Below are 18,030 nucleotides of genomic sequence, written 5' to 3'. Positions count from 1 at the left end.
ATAACGATCGCTGCAAAAAATTACTCCAATTAATTGAATTCACTTTAAGGAACTTTAAAAATAATAAATAGAATTTCAAATATTTATCTTTTATTTTATCATACAAAAATTTTATATGCGTACAAAAATACAATGCTTGTACATTTATCAGGAACATTCTTTGTATCACAAGAACTTTCAATAGTTGAAAATTATTTCAACTATATTAAATACTGGTATGTAATTATAGTGGCAAAATTCTCACTGCTAAATGGAATGTTTCCAAAAAGCAATGCTCTATAATATGTAAGGTTTTTGTGCACAACACATTTTTGGAATGTAAAATAATTCTTACTTTTTCTAAAAGAATAACTAACAATACTTATAAGTATTTATGTTTAAATAAGATGAAGAATGAGTTTAACAGACAACAAGCGAAATAACTTTTTTTCAAAATAGTAGAAAAAATAATTTGGTTTTTTCAGACTTTTTTGAAACTATGTAGTACAAAGTACCCAATTATTGCGAAACGTCAAATTAAATAACCAAAAAAAAATTAATTTCACTTTGGAAGGCACTTGTGAGTCTTATTTTCTTGAACCAATATATTTTTATATTAGTCGTTTTCACGTTCGTCTTTCACTACTATGTGTACCTATAATTGAACACATTTTCATATTTAAAAATTTCAAATCATTTGAATAAATTTAATTTCAGTAAATTCGAATTTAAAACCGGACACATACCTGCAGTGTTATAGAATCATTATTAATATAACCTTTAACAGGATTAAGAACGTCCTGCCACTTCATAAAACGATTGAATCCCCAGTCATTATTTTTGCTGCAGAAAAGATGTTTGATTTCTGAAAAAGAATTTTTTAACTCTCTTAATTGATAGAAATATCAAATACCGTTAACTGGAATAATTATACATCGTTGCCACAAAAGTTTTATTTTATTTTTCCCTGATTTATCCCTGATTTTCACATAAAATTTTGAGTTTTTCCCTGACCATGAAGAATGTTCTAATTCACTGTAAAAAATGATTAGATACTCAAAAAAATGTTCTAGTACATTCATTTACGAATTTCTTTAATTGTAAAATTATTCGAAAATATCAATAGTTTCATTTAAAACAAATATTTAATCATTATTATTTTTCCATAAAAATTAAGATCTTAAAAAATTTCAAATTCCAACCTTTTTCAAAATCAACTACAGTAGAGACTCCATTATCCGGACTAATGGATGCAGGCACTTGTCCGGATAATCGAAAATCCGGATAATCGAGTAAAGTACGAATTAAACAAATTTTGGATTAATAATTTTATGTATTTATTTGCATATGTATTAAAATAAGACTGAAACAAACTAAAACTTTTAAAGTCAACATTAATAAATATTTAGTTAGAAATATTTCAAAATATTTACATAAACATTTTCTTAAAATAATTAAAACACTTTAAAACGCAACATTTCGTGTAAAGAAATTTAAAATAGAAGTTAACGGCTTGAGACCTTATAAACTTTATATTAAAAAAAAAAAAAAATTTTAATTTTAAATTTGTCCGGATAATCGAATATCCGGATAATAGGGGTCCGGATAATGGAGTCTCTACTGTACTTATAAGAATCCTTATTAATAAAATCAGATGTCTGTCTGTACATTGCTTAAAACTTCAAAATGTTAACATGATTAGTTATTATGGACATCAGAGATTCCAAAAATGTTCTTAAAAAATTTAATGTATGTATGTATGTATGTATGTATGTATGTATGTATGTATGTATGTATGTTTGTCTGTCACAAAAACTTTGTACCCCAATCACACAAAAACATGTGAATCGATTTAAGTCCAACTTGGTAGGTTATTAGGTATTGACCCAAGGAAGGTTTATAAATTTACAGATTTAAAAAATATTAATTAGAACGGGAGATATTCAATTTTTTCAAAAAATTCAAAAAATCGAAAATTTCAAAATTTTTTATTTTTCATGGATTGCTTTTGAAGTTTATATACTTGAGTATTATATGTTATTTAGTCACATTATAGCATAACTTTGCAAAAAATAAAGTCCTATAACTAATATGTAAGTATAAAAATGTTTTCAAAAAATCGAAAATTTCAAAATTTTACATTTTTTTATGGATTGCTTTTAAACTTTCTATATTTGAGTATTACATGTTATTTGGTCACATTTTAGCATAATTTTTCAAAAAATACTATTCTACAACTAAGATGTAAATATAAAAATATTTTCAAAAACTTGAAAAATGGAAAATTTCCAAATTTCACAATTTTTAATGGATAGCTTTTAAACTTTCTAAAAATGAATATTATATGTTATTTAGTCAGATTTTATCATAATTTTGCAAAAAATACTATCCTACAAGAAATATAAAAAAATTTTCAATATATCAAAAAATCGATACTAATTACTATATGAAGTATAATTCAGTAGTATTTTTGGAGTCTCTGATTAATATTTTGATGTCAAAATAGTGCAATTCAAAATTATTTATCAAATCAATCTAATATTTTCAAGAAGTTCAGAAATATTGAAAATGGAAATTTTTTATGATTAAAATGATTTCGCAGGATGTCAAGAATTGTAAGTCACCTGTGATACAATACAAGCATATTATGCCACTAGGCAAAAACTTACATGTTAAAACGTTTTTTCATTTTAACTCTAGATTTAACTTTAAGAGATGTTTTGAGCAATGTAAAGACAAAAGTTAACACGGTGTCTATTTTTGTTTAACAAAATTCCCTGCTTTGTCCAAACTTTTCACGGTTTATCTCTTTTTTGTCAAATTTAAATTTACTTGATTTTATCCATAAATAAATCTACAAATGGCTATAAAAATTTACTTATTTTATGAAAATACTGTTTCTTAAGTTCATATAAATATAGATTGTATTACTTGCTGTCGTACAGTTTTCTGTTTATACTAATACATTTAACTGGGTATCTACCAAACGGGAAAAACTGTAAAAAGCTGGGAATATGCCGAACCGGGAATTTTCCTATCAAATTAAGAAAAAGTTTCATTATATTAATTCGCTTTTAAAAAATTGCTTTTTACTTCAATTTTTATTGATGTATAATATTTATGAAAACAGACCCGAGTCAAAATTTAAGCCCTACTTTCAGCCTAAAATTTAGGTCTTATGTTAGGTTTTAGCAGTCGTAACGTAGGGTCTACTTGCGATACAATTAGTTCCAATTAGACTCTACTATAACTCCAAAAACTGTATGGAAAATTTAATTTTTTTAATACATTAATTAAAGTACTACAAATTGATAAATATTGTTCTCTGCATTTGAATTGGTTAAAATAACTAATTTGATAACAAAAAGTCAATCACTGATTCAAATAGTAATATTTTCCTACTAAAATAGCTATAATGGTAACTAATTATTATTTTTTTCCGGTCAAATTAAATTCCCTAGCTATTTCCTGATTTTCCAGATTGGTAGAAACTTAAATGTATTGGTAGAAACTAAAACCCGTCGAAGACGGGTACGACAGCTAGTATTATTATAAAACATGATGACCGAGTGGTAAAATCATTATTTTATATAATAAGAATATTTTTACTGCAACTTCTTCAAAATTATTTTTATCATTTCAATTCAATTATTATTTTCTACAATTTTTAACTAATACTCTTCATTAAATCAATTATTTTTAACAATTTAACACTATATTCAATTATTCAAAAATTCTTCAATTAAATATTACAGGATTGCTACGCAACCTGGAAACCTGGAAAACCTGGAAAAGTCAGGGAATTTTGATCGAAATCCTGGAAAATTGTTGTTTTCTAAAGTTATTGTGTTTATTCTTGAAATCTAATTTCATCTAATTTCTTAAAATCTATTTCTTAAATATTTCAAAATTAATTCTATTTTAAAAGAATTGCGTTTACAATTTTTATAAGCATAAATAATTAATTATGGATAAAGATAGGGAGGTAAAACTGTCAATTAAATTTTATTCAGTTTTTGTTCATACTATTTGTACTTTTAATATAAAATAAAACTAGAAAATTTTTTAGAATATTAAAATAATTATTTCTTGTGGTTACTTATTTATTAGGTTTTATTGCTTTTTAATTATAATTAATCCCAAAATATTTTTAAAACCATATTTAAAATATCAATAATTTTTATATGACATTTTGAAACCACTTTTAAAATTTTTTAAAAACTAAGTTCAGATTCGTAATCAGTGACCCCAAAAACCTCTTCATACCCACTTTTGTGCAAATTGAATTATTTTTTAAATTTTCATCCGCCATATTGTATCCGCCATTTGGAATTTTTGAAATCCAACCACAGAATCACAATCAGCGACCCCAAAAACCCCTAAATATCCAGTGCTGTGAAAATTCATTATTTTTTTAAAATTTCGTCTGCCATATTGGATCCGCCATTTTAAATTTTGAAAAACTAACATCATGTTCGTAATCAGCGACCCCAAAAACCTCAAGATACCGATTGATGTGAAAATCCAACTGTATGAAAAATCTATGCATTTAGAAACATTTTCTTGGGGTTAAACTCATACACGGGGGGGTTAACGACGTGTAGAAATGAGTATCGCAAGGTTTTTTCTACTATTTGATCAATACACAAGATAATTTAATTTCAGGAACGTTGCTTGAAAAAAAAATTAAGTTTTCCAATACCTAAAAGTTTAAAAATTCTAGAGATATGTTCATACATTGTTTATTTAATAATTAAAAATAATGGATTTATAGTAGAATTTTAGTTAAAAACACTAAAACAAATTGAATTTTTAAGCAATTACAAATGATTGCAGAAATTTAATTATTTTCAAAAGTAGTAACATTTTTCTCGGAAATTCAATTATTTTCAAATATTTTAATAAAATTCTTGGCAAAATTTTAAATATTTTCAAAAACTTTCCTAAATTTAATAATAATTAATTTAATAATAATAATTTAATAATTTAAAGGTCTTACCTAACTATCCTTGCCCCAACCTCCCCTATTATTTTCAATACATTTTTAATTAAATTTCTTTAAAGAATAAGATTATTTTCTAAAATTTTAATGAAATTCTTTGCGTAACAATTCAATTTTTTTCAAAATAATTTTAATAAAATTCTTCGCAGAAATCCAAATATGTTTAAAAATTTACAAAAATTCTCGTCAAAATTTCAATTATCTTTATAAATAACTAGCTGTCGTACCCGTCTTCAACGGGTTTAAGTTTCTACCAATACATTTTAACAATGTTTCTACCAGTCTGGAAAATCAGAAAATAGCCGGGAATTTAATTTGACCGGAAAATTAATAATTAGTTACCATTAGCTATTTCGGTAGTATAATATTACTATTTGAATAGTCTCCACCCTTTAGCAAAAAATAAAAAATTATCAAAAATTCGAAAAACCGAATTTCTTAAAATTCAACATTTTTCCTTCTTTCTTATGGCATTTAGCTTCATTATTTTTGTGCTCTTGAAAAATACTTTACTTATTTAATAGTCTCCACCCTTTGGTAAAAAATCAAAAATTATTAAAAATTATGACAATTCAAAAAACCGAATTTATTAGAATTCAACATTTTTCCTTCTTTTTTATGGCATTTAGCTTCATTATTTTTGTGCTCTTCAAAAATACTTTACTTATTTAATAGTCTCCACCCTTTGGTAAAAAATTTAAAATTATGGAAAATTAGCAAAAATTCAAGAAACGGAATTTCTTATAATTCAACATTTTTTCTTCTCTTTTATGGCATTTAGCTTGATTATTTTTGGGCTCTTAAAAAATACTTTACTTAGTTAATAGTCTCCACCCTTTGGTAAAAACCAAAAATTATTAAAAATTATGAAAATTTCGAAAAACCGAATTTCTTAAAATTCAACATTTTTTATTCTCTTTTATGGCATTTAGCTTCATTATTTTTGTCTAATGTAGCAAATTTCTTACTTTACATACTGATCTTTAAATAAAAAACTTTAATAACTTTTCCTGAAAAGCTTGCTTAAAGATTAAAAATCACTATTTTTTAAGAAAAAAGTTGATCTAAAAAAACCAAAAAAAAAATTTCAAAATACGTCTTTTTTAAAAATTTTATTGTAGAAATGGGTTGTATTTATCTGGAAAAGTTAGCTAAGGATAGTTTTGCATTCATTTTTTGGAAAAATGTCATAACTTTCGTTCAAGTTAATATTTTTTAATCGGATAAGGCTATGATTTTAAGTTACGTTAATACCTAATAGACTGCCAAATTTCACTTTAATTGGTTACACCGTTTTCAATTGATGCGCGAACAAAGTTTTGCATACAGACAGACAGAATTTTTTTTTTTTACATTTTTCGAATTCTAATGTCTCAAAATGAAAAAATATATAAAAATTTTGAAGTTTGGAGCAATGTACAGACAGAAGTCTGATTTTATTAATATAGATAGATAACATTTTTCTCCGAAATTCAATTAGTTTCAAAATTAGTTAATAAAACTCATTGCAGAATTTCAATTATTTTTAATACAATTTTCATCAAAGGGCCTAGCGGAGTAAGCATGTAAAATCTGACCCCGCACAAAAATATTTGAAATTCTTGTTACATGTTCGCAGCATTAAGATAAAATTTTTCACCAAATATTTTTTCAAAAAATGCATTTTTGTAAGAGTTATGGAGGGGGAAAGAAAAATCAAAAATTTGTTTTTTCTCGAAAACCACTGGATCGATTTTAATGAAATTTATACGTGTTTTGTAAATTAATAAGAGGAATTTAAAAAAAAAAATTTTTAATTTTGCCCACAAAAAACCCTACAAAAATTTTTTTGGTCCTAATTTGGAGATACTACTTTGGAATTTTTACAGAAAATTCTCTTAAATATTGTGACAGGAAATTATTTTAGTCTGAATGTTACAAAATTTATCCTTGTCGTCTATTAATTAGAAGATCGGGGTGAATTTTGTATCGATAATGTCCTGAATATTGTCATGGGATTTGGCGCGTGCGTTAAAGGAATACCATGCTCGCGTTAACGATTGACAATATTCCTGGATCGACCGTCGTCTTGATCACATTGATTTGTCAAATTATATTGTTGTCTTATAGTGTAAAGTGTGTGTGGAGGTACCTCAGCGAAGGAGAGTTTAATAGACGTCGACTGTATAATTGTCAGTATTGTAAGTCTGTCCAATTATTAAATCTCCATAGTCGACAAACGCTTGATTTTATTGGGTTCACCCATTTTACCCCCCTTGAAATTCTCATTATTTAAAGTAAATTTAATTGTCTATTATATTTACTGTCGACCTTCTGTCGACTGGCGCTTGCGGTTTTATATATTTTGTTAATTATAAATTTTATTTTGAACCCTCACGGCAATTGAAGCCGGCTGCGTGAGGTGAAGAATCTTATTTTAATATTTTAATAAATTTGATTTTTGATAACAAAAGATTCTGTTTCAATATGTACTTTTAAGAAATATTTTTGTTAATTTTTTGAATTGGGTACAACATAGTGAAAAAAATTAACATCCTAGGTGGCGCTTCATTCCGGATGAAGCACAATGTATCCAGTAACAGATTATTTTTAAATTTGCTTGAAATTTAGTAATTATGTGTTTCTGGGGTCACTCATTACGAATTTAATGTTAGATTTTCAAAATTCAAAATGGCGGATTCAATATGGCGGACGTGTTTTTAAAAAATTCACCGTATTCGTTTTAAACTTGTCACTCTGGGGTTTTTGGAGTCGCTGATTTTGAATTTTGAAAATCTAAGATTACATTCGTAATGAGTGACCCCAGAAACACATAATTACTAAATTTCAAGCAAATTTAAAAATAATCAGTTACTGGATACATTGTGTTTCAACCGGAATGATGCGCCACCTAGAATTTTAATTTTTTTCACTATGTGGTACCCAATTAAAAAAATTAACAAAAATATTTCTTAAAAGTACATATTTAGGAGAAGTTTCTGTAAAAATTCCAAAGTAGTATCTCCAAATTAAGACCAGAAATTTTTTTTTTGAAAATTCAAAAAAATTTTTTTTTGGGTTTTTTGTGGGCAAAATTTTTTGAAATTCTTTTTATTAATTTATGAAACACGTATGAATTTCATTAAAATCGATCCAGTGGTTTTCGAGAAAAAACAAAATTTTGATTTTCCTTTCCCCCTCCATAACTCTTACAAAAATGCATTTTTTGAAATATATTTGGTGAAAAATTTTATCTTAATGCTGCCAACATGTAACAAGAATTAAAAATTTTTTTCAGCTGGGGCAGATTTTACATGCTTACTCCGCTAGGCCCTTTGTCGAAAAATGCAATTATTTTTAAAAATTTGTTGATAAAATTCTTTATGAAAATTCAATTTTAAGAAACATTCGATATTTCGTAAAATTATATTGTAAACAAAAGAATTTGAAAATTTACAAAGAACTTTTTCAAAAATTATTTAAAAAAATTGACTTCAAGAAGAATTTTAGTTGAAAATTCTAGAAATGAATAATCGTAATGATGAAAATAATTTTTGAAGAAGTTACAGTAACAAAGTAGCAAGTTTTAATTATTATAAAACATGAAGATATCGATCACTCCGAGTCTTCGACTCGAATGATTAAATATTTATTTAAAAATAAAGTTATTAATGTTTTCGAATAATTTTTGTTTTAAAAACCTGGAAAAATTCCGTTTTTTAACCTGGAAAAGTCAGGGAATTTGAAAAGAGCAAAAGCGTGGCAACCCTAAATAATATATGTGACCTGGACAGTGAAAAGGGACCTTACGTGCGAAAACAGCAGCTAAAGGTTAACTTAGAAAAACCCTTGTAACTTTTTTAAATATTAATATTTTTTAATCAATTTAGGCTTATTTTCTTCACCGTGGATCACAGTATCAAAATAAAAAACATTCAAGTAATGAAAAAAATTTGTAAGAGTTTGCGGTGCCCCCCATAGAACCGCTACTGACAGTCTAAAATCAAAAAAACAATTTTTAATCTTTAGTATACATAAATACCCAGTGAAAGTATATAATGGAATTAAAAAAAAGTAAAAAAAACGAAAATGCGGTACTTTTAAAGTCAATTTTTAAGAAATGATGATTTTGATCTTTTGACTTTAAAAGTACCGCATTTTCGTTCTTTTTACTTTCATCATATACGTCCACTAGGTATTAATGTATGTATACATTAATATATAAAGTATATTTATACTAAAGTATAAATTTTTTTTTATTTTAGACTGCCAGGAGCGGCTCTATAGGGGGCACCGCAAACTCATACAAATTGGAGATCGACAATTTTTGGGGCCCTCTACGAATCGTAAATATCGGTTAAAAAACGAAATAATTTTTTCTTTTTGTAGATTTTATAATGTACTTTAAGGTGCAAAAATCGTTTTTAATATTTTAAATAAAATGACTGTGAAAAAAAACATTAAAGTGGGGCCTACTTTTTGCCTTTGCAAACGCAAGTACGCCTTAACGGGGTCACCCCGTGTGATGGGTTCAAAAACTCGAAAATTTTTTTTTTTCATAAATCACATCTACAATTTGTGTAGAATATGTGGGTAAACAGAATTTTTTATTTTTGACATCCTAAGAAAGTTGCAGCACTGAGAAGACAAGGAGTTTCCAAGCGAATAATGTATTACTTAAACTTTGACAGGCGTTTTTCTCAAAACTGGCGTTTTTCAAAACAAAACTGTGTTTTTCAAACTGGCGTCCATGATATCTCGAAAACGGCTTGACCAATATCGCACAAATTTATAGGGCGTGTTCAGCACATATGTGGCTATCGCCCGAACTAGGATAATTGAAAAAGGTCAACTTGTTTCTTTTTTATACAACAAAATAGACTAAAAAAATTTTCAAAGCCGCGTAAAAAATTCAATTTTTAATATTTTCAAATAATCCTAGTTCCAGCGATAGCCACATCCTCACAGATTAAGATGCCTTTTGATTTTTCGATTTTAGTTTAGTCAATTAGTCAGTATCGTGGACGCCGATAGACGGCGTTTTTATGATCATCATCACTTTCCAGTTTTATAATTCGAAATCAGTAAAATATTTTTACTTGCAAAAATGTTAATTTGTTGTTAAAATGGAACTGAATATATGGTCAGAATTTTGAAGTCCTAAGTTTTCATGGTTCTTAAAAAGAAAATCCCAAAAAAACTCTTAAAAAACGTCTGCCACACGGGGTGACCCCCTTAAAGTAACAAGTGTCAATTTAATTTTATAAGTGAAAATTTAGGAAAATATTTTGATTAAAAGCAAATTTTAAATGGAAATTTTGACAAAAAGAATTTTGAAAAATTCTCTGAATTAAGGAAAATGATACTTACTCCTAGCAAAACATTCTTGTTCACGTCTGTAAGATAGAAGACGCAATTCAGCATCAGCGTGACATCTCCAGGATTCTCCTTTTTCATTACATTGAAGAAAAACGCCAAGAAATTCTATCAACTTTTTTTCATTTTGTCCTGATAGTGGAGCAACTTTAATCATCCAGGGTAACTGACCAACATAGACTGGTTCAGAGAGTTTAGAATCTTTCATTTTTGAAACATTTTCAACTGTGAAATTAAAAGTGTACTCTGTTCTTGTTATACACAGTTCTGAATTGTAACTTTCACCGTTTGGTGAATCTACATCCAAGTAAATCTAAAATTAAACAATATTAGCGAATAATTAGTATCTTATCTATTAATTATCAAAAAATTTCCACTTATTGGAATGATGTTAATTTTATCGTTAAATCAAGTCACTTACTTTCAATATTAAAGAGTCATTTTTAATATAATCTTCATCAGGATCAAATACAACTGGCCAATCTATAAAGTCACCGAAATCTGCTTCATTTTCTTTGCTACTAAAGAAGTGTTCGACTTCTGAAAATTTATATTTTCAAAAATTAAATAACTTATTTCTTAGACAGTATCTTTGTTTCTTTTTTTAAAGACTCTTGCGACTATTATCAATTTTATTTTCATTAAAGTCGTTGCGAACCAATTTTTAAAAATTTTGATACTTTCAGAAATGATTTTGCAAGCAGACTAAAGTTCGAAACTTATATTGAATAATACGACACACAGTGGGACAGAATCGTGAAAACATGCCGAAAACATCAAAATATTCTATGGTTTATATAAAACTTAGTTTAATGATTAATTGATTATTTTAAAAAAAAGAACAAAGCTAGATCTTGCTGAATTCATAACTTTTTCAATAATTGCTTTTCAAAAAAATTCATTTGAAAGTTTATAGTGACTTCTTGATTTAATAGTTCTTTTTCTTGTTCATACAGTCAACTCTACCAATAGTGCCGCTATAAATAGTGCCACTTCTCTTTCTCGCTCGAGCTCTATCCCCACTTTAGCGACTCTAGCACGGCTTCTGAATTTCGAGTTTCCCCTAAGAGAGAAATATACAAACAGTGAGGGTACTACAGTTCCAAGAAAAGTCGTAAACGCTGTGCAATTTTGCGGCACTATTGATAGAGTTGACTGTATTATGAATTACAAAACATGGGAAAGTGTTCTAAAGCTTATCATGGGACGACTCCAACTTAGAGAATGAAAATGCGATCAAATTTGAGCTTTTTATAGTATTTTTACGAGCGCGATGTATTTCTAATTTTAATTTGTTGTTCTTAAAAATAAGAAGGCAATCTGTAAAAGAACAAGATTGGATTAAAAAATAAATAAATTAAAATAATTTAATTTCAGGGTTTTCGGCACGTTTTCACGATTCTGCCCCACGGTGCGACAGCTAGTGTAGAAATAAAATAAAAATAAGAAAGTACTGTAAAAAGCAAAAAGTTATATATTAATAAAGAAAAGAGTGAAGCTTACTTTTGTTGAAATAATCTTGTTCCGAGTTATGAGATAGAAGGAATAAATTTGCACTAGCGAAACAACTCCAAAATTCTCCTTCTTCGTTACATTGAAGATAAAAGCGAAAAGTTTTTCTTGACTTTGGTACGATTTTTATAACCCACGGCATACTTTGAGCATAAAATGGTGAAGAATATCGAATACTATTAAGTGTTGAAATATTATCAACAGTAAAAGAAAAAAATGCTTTTGGAGCATCATCCGGCGCATCTGTTTCTAAATCAACCTAAAATTAAGAAAATGAAATATTACTAACTATATGTATTCAAAGACGTATGATTAATAGAACAAGTATAATTTAAGTTTATTTAAAAACTTAAGCACATACCTCCACTGTAACAGAATCATCTTTAATGTAACCTTTATCAGGATTAAGAACTTCTTCCCATTTTAAAAACTGTCTGAATCCCCGATCATTATCCATGCTATTAAAAAGATGTTTGAATTCTAAAGAAAATAATTCAAATTATTTTATTGTAAATTTAAACCCTTCTTTCTCTTTAAATAGATCGAATAAAAATTCTGTTTGTATACTTAAACAGTGTTGCCACCAAAATTTAATTTTGTTTTTCCTGACTTTTCCCTGATTTCCAGACAAAATTTTGACTTTTTCCCTAAGGAATATTCTGATTCACTCTAAAAATTATTAGATACTAAAAAAAATGTTCTATTAATTTATTTGCGAATTTATTTAATTGTAAAATTATTTGAAAACATCAATAATTTCTTTTTTAAATAAATATTTAATCATTATTATTTCTCCATAAAAATTGAGATTTTCAAAAATTTTAAACCTTTTTAAAATTTAACAACTTATAATAATTAAAGATGAGAGTGATAAAATTATTATTTTATATTATAAGAAGATTGTTACTGTAACTTCTTCAAAGTTATTTCCATCATTTCAATACAATTATTATTTTCTAGAATTTTTAACTAAAATTCTTCTTTAAATGAATTATTTTTGATATTTTTTTAAAAAGTTCTATAAGGATTTTCAGATCCATTTGTTTACAATTCAATTTTCATCTACAATTTTAATTAAAATTCATTTTCAAATAAATTTTTATTAGAAAATTCTACGAGATTTCAATTATTTAAATACAATAATAAATAATTTATTGAATAATTGAATGCTTCTTAAAATTTAATTCTCATGAAGAATTTTATCAACAAATTTTTAAATAATAATTGAATTCTTTCGACGAATTTTAATACAATTTTTAAGAATAATTATTATATTTTTCAAGGGATTCTATTAAAATTTTGCGGTGAGTTTTATTACTTATGAAAATAATTGAATCAATGTAAAAAATTTTATTATTTATGAAACTAATTTAATTATTGGGAAGAAATTTATAAAAAATTTGTAAATAATTGAATTCCTGTGAAATTTTTATTATTTTTATGAAAATAATGAAATGTTTGCGTAGAATTTAAAAAATTTTCTCTTAATTAATTGAATTATTGTGGAAAATTTTATTAAAATAGTTGATATTGAAAAACAGATATAAAAAAATTCTAAAATCTAAGTCCTTTAAAATTTCTAATTAAATTGATTCAAAATTGTAATTTTATAAAATTTCAAATTAAAACCTTTTGAAGTTGATCTATTTATGAAAATATTATTGTAAACGCATCTCTTTGACAATTCAATTAATTTTGAAATATTTAAGTCGGAAGTAGAAAAAATGTAAGGTTCCGTATTAGAATTCGTGGCAATTTCATAGTTTATGAGTCAAACAAAAAAGACACAAAAATTCAGAATTTTCTTTTGAATTCTAAAAATTTAATTTTTACAGTACTTTTAATTGAAATCCCTGTCTTTTCCCTGACCTGTGGCAACCCTGTTAAGAACAAAGCTAGAAACATAAATATAATTAATTATAAATCTTAATAAGTGAATATAAAAATTATTTACCTTTTTCTATATATTTCTGTCCTGCTTTTTGAGGCAAGAGACGCAATTTACCTTTTGCAAATTGACCCCCAGTTTTGTCTACTGTACTGCATGAACAACATTCAACAAAAAATCCGAAATCTAATGCTTTACCAGTTAATCGTCGTTGAACTTTAATCGTCCAGGGTAAATTTTCCAAATAAAAAGGTTTCGTGCGCTGAAAACAATTATTTTTCATTTTCGAAAGATTGGAAAACTTCCAGCGTACGGAAGCCTTTGATTTTCTTTTATCTGTAGAAAAGATCTTTATTATAGACCATATACCAATTAAAAAAGATTCTATATTACAGATTTGTTATGGATTTTTTTAGAAATTTGTAAAATTACGTCATTAGAATAAGCGAATTTTTCTTTCAATGCAGTGAAACTGATATAGGGTAACTGTACCAATTGTCGAGGGTTTTAGGCAACATGTGACTTTGACATTTTTTTTCTCGGAAGTAAATGCACTTTAAAATTTGATTTTTGTATATTTGGACGAAGGATCTAATAATGTTTAATATTAATATTTATTTTTTTAATATAAACTAAATTGTTAAGCAAAAAATATATTTAAAAGTCAATCGAGCAAAAGCACCATTTGTCGATGGTCTTGTGCTAATTTCTCGAGGGTCTGTTCCAATTGTCGAGGGTATGACATTTTTAAACATATAACCCAATATAACCTAACAATTAACCTGTACAAATATTAGAAAATCGAGTAGATATTTATTTTTTCGATAAAAATATTATAGAACATTACCAGAAAACAAATATATTTATTTAACTATAATTGAATAATTTATAATATCGATATAAAACATTTTTATAGTAGATGATACAGGACAGAAAATTATTTAACTGTTTTTTAAACTTTCATAAATATAAGTTAATTAAATTTAATCAATTTTGTTAATCAGACATTAATTGAAAAAATAAATTAATTTAAGACACATTAAATTTGTAAACGAATAAAATAAACTTTTATTACGAACTGTAAATATAATGGTTAATTATAATTAAACTATAGTACAAAATTTTTTAGTTTTAAATAATGCATTTTTTTTATTAATTTTTTTTCCGTCTTCCTCGTTTTTTTTTGTTGATTATTTTCTGTTGGTTGTAAATTTTTGGAGCATTTTTTTTCTTTTTCTCTGTACCTATAAATGTTTGGCATTTATGTTTGACGTTTAGTAAATAAACACTTAACCATCGATAAATGGTGCATCAGCGAAAAAAGTGACTACACCAATTTTCGAGTCATTACCTCGAAAAATGGAACTGTCAAAAAAGGAACCAAATACCGATGATTTGCTTTTAAAAAATATTAAATATTTTTTTTTAACAAAAAAACATGCATACAAAATTAATTTAGTTCGTGTACAAAATAATAATAATAATTTTGTACACAAAAAGTCATTATAAATACGTTTAATTTGCATTTCTAAAAATCTGTTTTAATCAACTTGAATTCGTGTAAATTTCACAGCAGTGAATTATAATATTAATTAAATAATTATTTTAGTAGAATCGCTACGAAATTTGTATATATAAATATACAGTTGAAAATACAAAGATTATTTAGAAATTTTTTTTGTTCTTAAATATTATATATTATACTATTTATCTAAAAAAGAAAATTATTATCCTCGACAATTGGAGCACCCTCGGCAATTGGTGCAGTTACCCTATATGTATTAATTTTACAAGAAAGAATTTAAATCTTTTAAAGGCTCAATTTTACAAGTTTCTATAAAATTCCAATGCGAAAACAAAAATTATTTTTAAAAATTTTAATTAATTTTTTAACAAAAGGAGGAAATTTAAAGATAAAATTAAAAAAACTGCGGATATTTAAATATTTATTTCAAGTTTCATGAGTTTGGGACTCAATGTTAATTTCAACTTATCAGGAAATTTTCGATGTTGTGGTGTGAAATTATGGTAATAACAAAATTTTATTATTTTAATTAAAAATCATTAATAAATATTCAACTAATTGATTGTTATAAAATGATACATTGAAGACATTTTCGTTCTATATTTTATCGATTTCAACGTAATTAAAAACATTTTAGTTTGAGGTTATGTTCTAATATTACCACTATAGCTTTTATTACGGAAAACTAATAAAATTAAAAAGAAACTTTATTTCAGACGTTATTTCCATCAAGCAGCAAAATAATTATTTATAATTTACGAAGGAACAAAAAATAAACAAACCTTTTTTCAGGAGTTTCGGGAACATTTCTTCGCCACCACCGCCACCACTTTTGACTTTTATGACTTTTACGTTATGCAGGGTTGTGAAGTTACGCGTAAATCGAGGTACTTGTGGGTTGCATACATTCACTGTAAAAAAATGAGACGCATGCATATCCCCTAATCACCAAGTCGTCGAATGATCAAATAGTCGAATGCCAAGTAATCGAATGGACAAAACGTCGAATGCTAAAAACATCGAATGGACAAAACGTCGAATGCTAAAAACATCGAATCGGCATTTAGTCGAATGTTCAAAACGTCGAATGATTAAAACGTCGAATGCTAAAAACGTCGAATCGTCAATACGACGAATGTTCAAAACGTCGAATTATCAATTCGTCGAATGTTAAAAACATCGAATTGTCAATACGTCGAATGTTCAAAACGTTGAATGATAAAAACGTCGAATGCTAAAAACATCGAAGCGTCATGTAGTCGAATGCTAAAAATATCGAATCTTCAGTTAATCGAATGCTAAAAACATCGAATTCTCAATTCGTCGAATGTTCAAAACGTCGAATGTTTAAAACGTCGAATGCTGAAAACGTCGAATGATAAAAACGTCGAATGCTTAAAACTTCGAATCGTCATTTAGTCGAATGATAAAAACATCGAATCGTCATTTAGTCGAATGATAAAAACATCGAAACGTCAATACTTCGAATGCTAAAAACATCGAATTTTTAATTCATCGAATGCTTAAATCATCGAATTTTCCATTCGTCGAATGTTCAAAACGTCGAATGATCAAAACGTCGAATGCTAAAAACATCGAATTCTCAAATCGTCGAATGCTCAAATAATCGAAACGCCATCTGTTCGAAATGTCAAGTAGTAGAATGGTAAAGTAGTCGGATGGTAAAGTAGTCGAAACGCCATCTGTTCGAATTGCCAAGTAGTAGAATGGTAAAGTAGTCGAATGTTCAAAACGTCGAATGATAAAAATGTCGAATGCTCAGAACATCGAACTGTTAATTCGTCGAATGCTCAACACGTCGAATGATAAAAACGTCGAATGCTAAAAACATCGAATCGTCAAAAGTTCGAAAAAGTTCTTTGTTTTAAGTTAATGTCTACTGAAGACAAAGAACTTTTTCGAACTTTTGACGATTCGATGTTTTTAGCATTCGACGTTTTTATCATTCGACGTTTTGAGCATTCGATGAATTAACAGTTCGATGTTCTGAGCATTCGACATTTTTATCATTCGACGTTTTGAACATTCGACTACTTTACCATTCTACTACTTGGCAATTCGAACAGATGGCGTTTCGACTACTTTCCCACATAGCACAATAGTATGAGGTAAGGTTATGTTGAGTACTAATCGTAAGGCACATAAGGTTACACAATATTGCTGCGGTAGACCTGAGGTGAACTAAAAACTTCCGCCATGGAGGTAAGGTTACATGTTAGGGTGTGGTGAGTATATATGATAAGGCCATGGTAACCTTACACGTTAAGGTTAAGGTAACCTTACACGTTAAGGTTGATGTAATCTTACACGTTAAGGTTGAGGTAACGTTACATGTTAAGGTTGAGGTAAGGTTACATGTCAAGGTTGAGGTAAGGTAATTATTAAGTTGTAAGGTTGAGGTAAGGTTGTGATAAATTTACCAGTTATGGAAAATATTGAAAAAATAATTAATAAATAAATATTCAATTAAAAAGTTAGTTTGTTGCTCTTCTCTATTTTGGAAACCTGACATGAAGCAGAAAATTTTAAAAACAAATTTGGGGGGACTGGGATTTGAACCCGGGATCGACGCGCATAAACCTATCATTCTAACTAACTGAGCTAAGTAGAGAACTGGTAGAAGGAAAATTAATATTGCCTTTAAGGAGTTAATCATCTTCTTGGTTCACCTTAAAGGCAACATTAATTTTCCTTCTGCCAGTTCTCTACTTAGCTCAGTTAGTTAGAATGATAGGTTTATGCGCGTCG

The 18,030-nt window shown here is 27.1% G+C and overlaps 1 protein-coding gene across 2 annotated transcripts; it reads right to left on the bottom strand.

The window, feature by feature from the left end:
• Window positions 1-73: 73 nt before the first annotated feature.
• On the bottom strand, window positions 74-16,205 carry LOC122504608 (ubiquitin carboxyl-terminal hydrolase 7-like). Of its 2 annotated transcripts, none has more exons than XM_043615787.1 (8): window positions 16,044-16,205; window positions 13,803-14,072; window positions 12,210-12,328; window positions 11,840-12,107; window positions 10,758-10,876; window positions 10,331-10,649; window positions 726-844; window positions 74-634 (listed from the first exon to the last, which is right to left on the bottom strand). In XM_043615787.1, exons 1-8 carry the CDS (start codon window positions 16,195-16,197, stop codon window positions 596-598), a joined length of 1,407 nt encoding a protein of 468 aa, XP_043471722.1. In that variant the 5' UTR covers window positions 16,198-16,205; the 3' UTR covers window positions 74-595. The 2 variants fall into 2 exon arrangements, with proteins under 2 accessions (XP_043471722.1, XP_043471723.1); XM_043615788.1 differs by having other exon boundaries at window positions 13,803-13,998; window positions 16,044-16,149.
• Window positions 16,206-18,030: the final 1,825 nt, after the last annotated feature.

Source organism: Leptopilina heterotoma, unplaced genomic scaffold, assembly GCF_015476425.1.
Source record: "Leptopilina heterotoma isolate Lh14 unplaced genomic scaffold, ASM1547642v1 Lhet_307, whole genome shotgun sequence".
In the NCBI taxonomy this organism is placed as follows: domain Eukaryota; kingdom Metazoa; phylum Arthropoda; class Insecta; order Hymenoptera; family Figitidae; genus Leptopilina; species Leptopilina heterotoma.
This window is presented reverse-complemented; position numbering and strand designations above follow the sequence as displayed.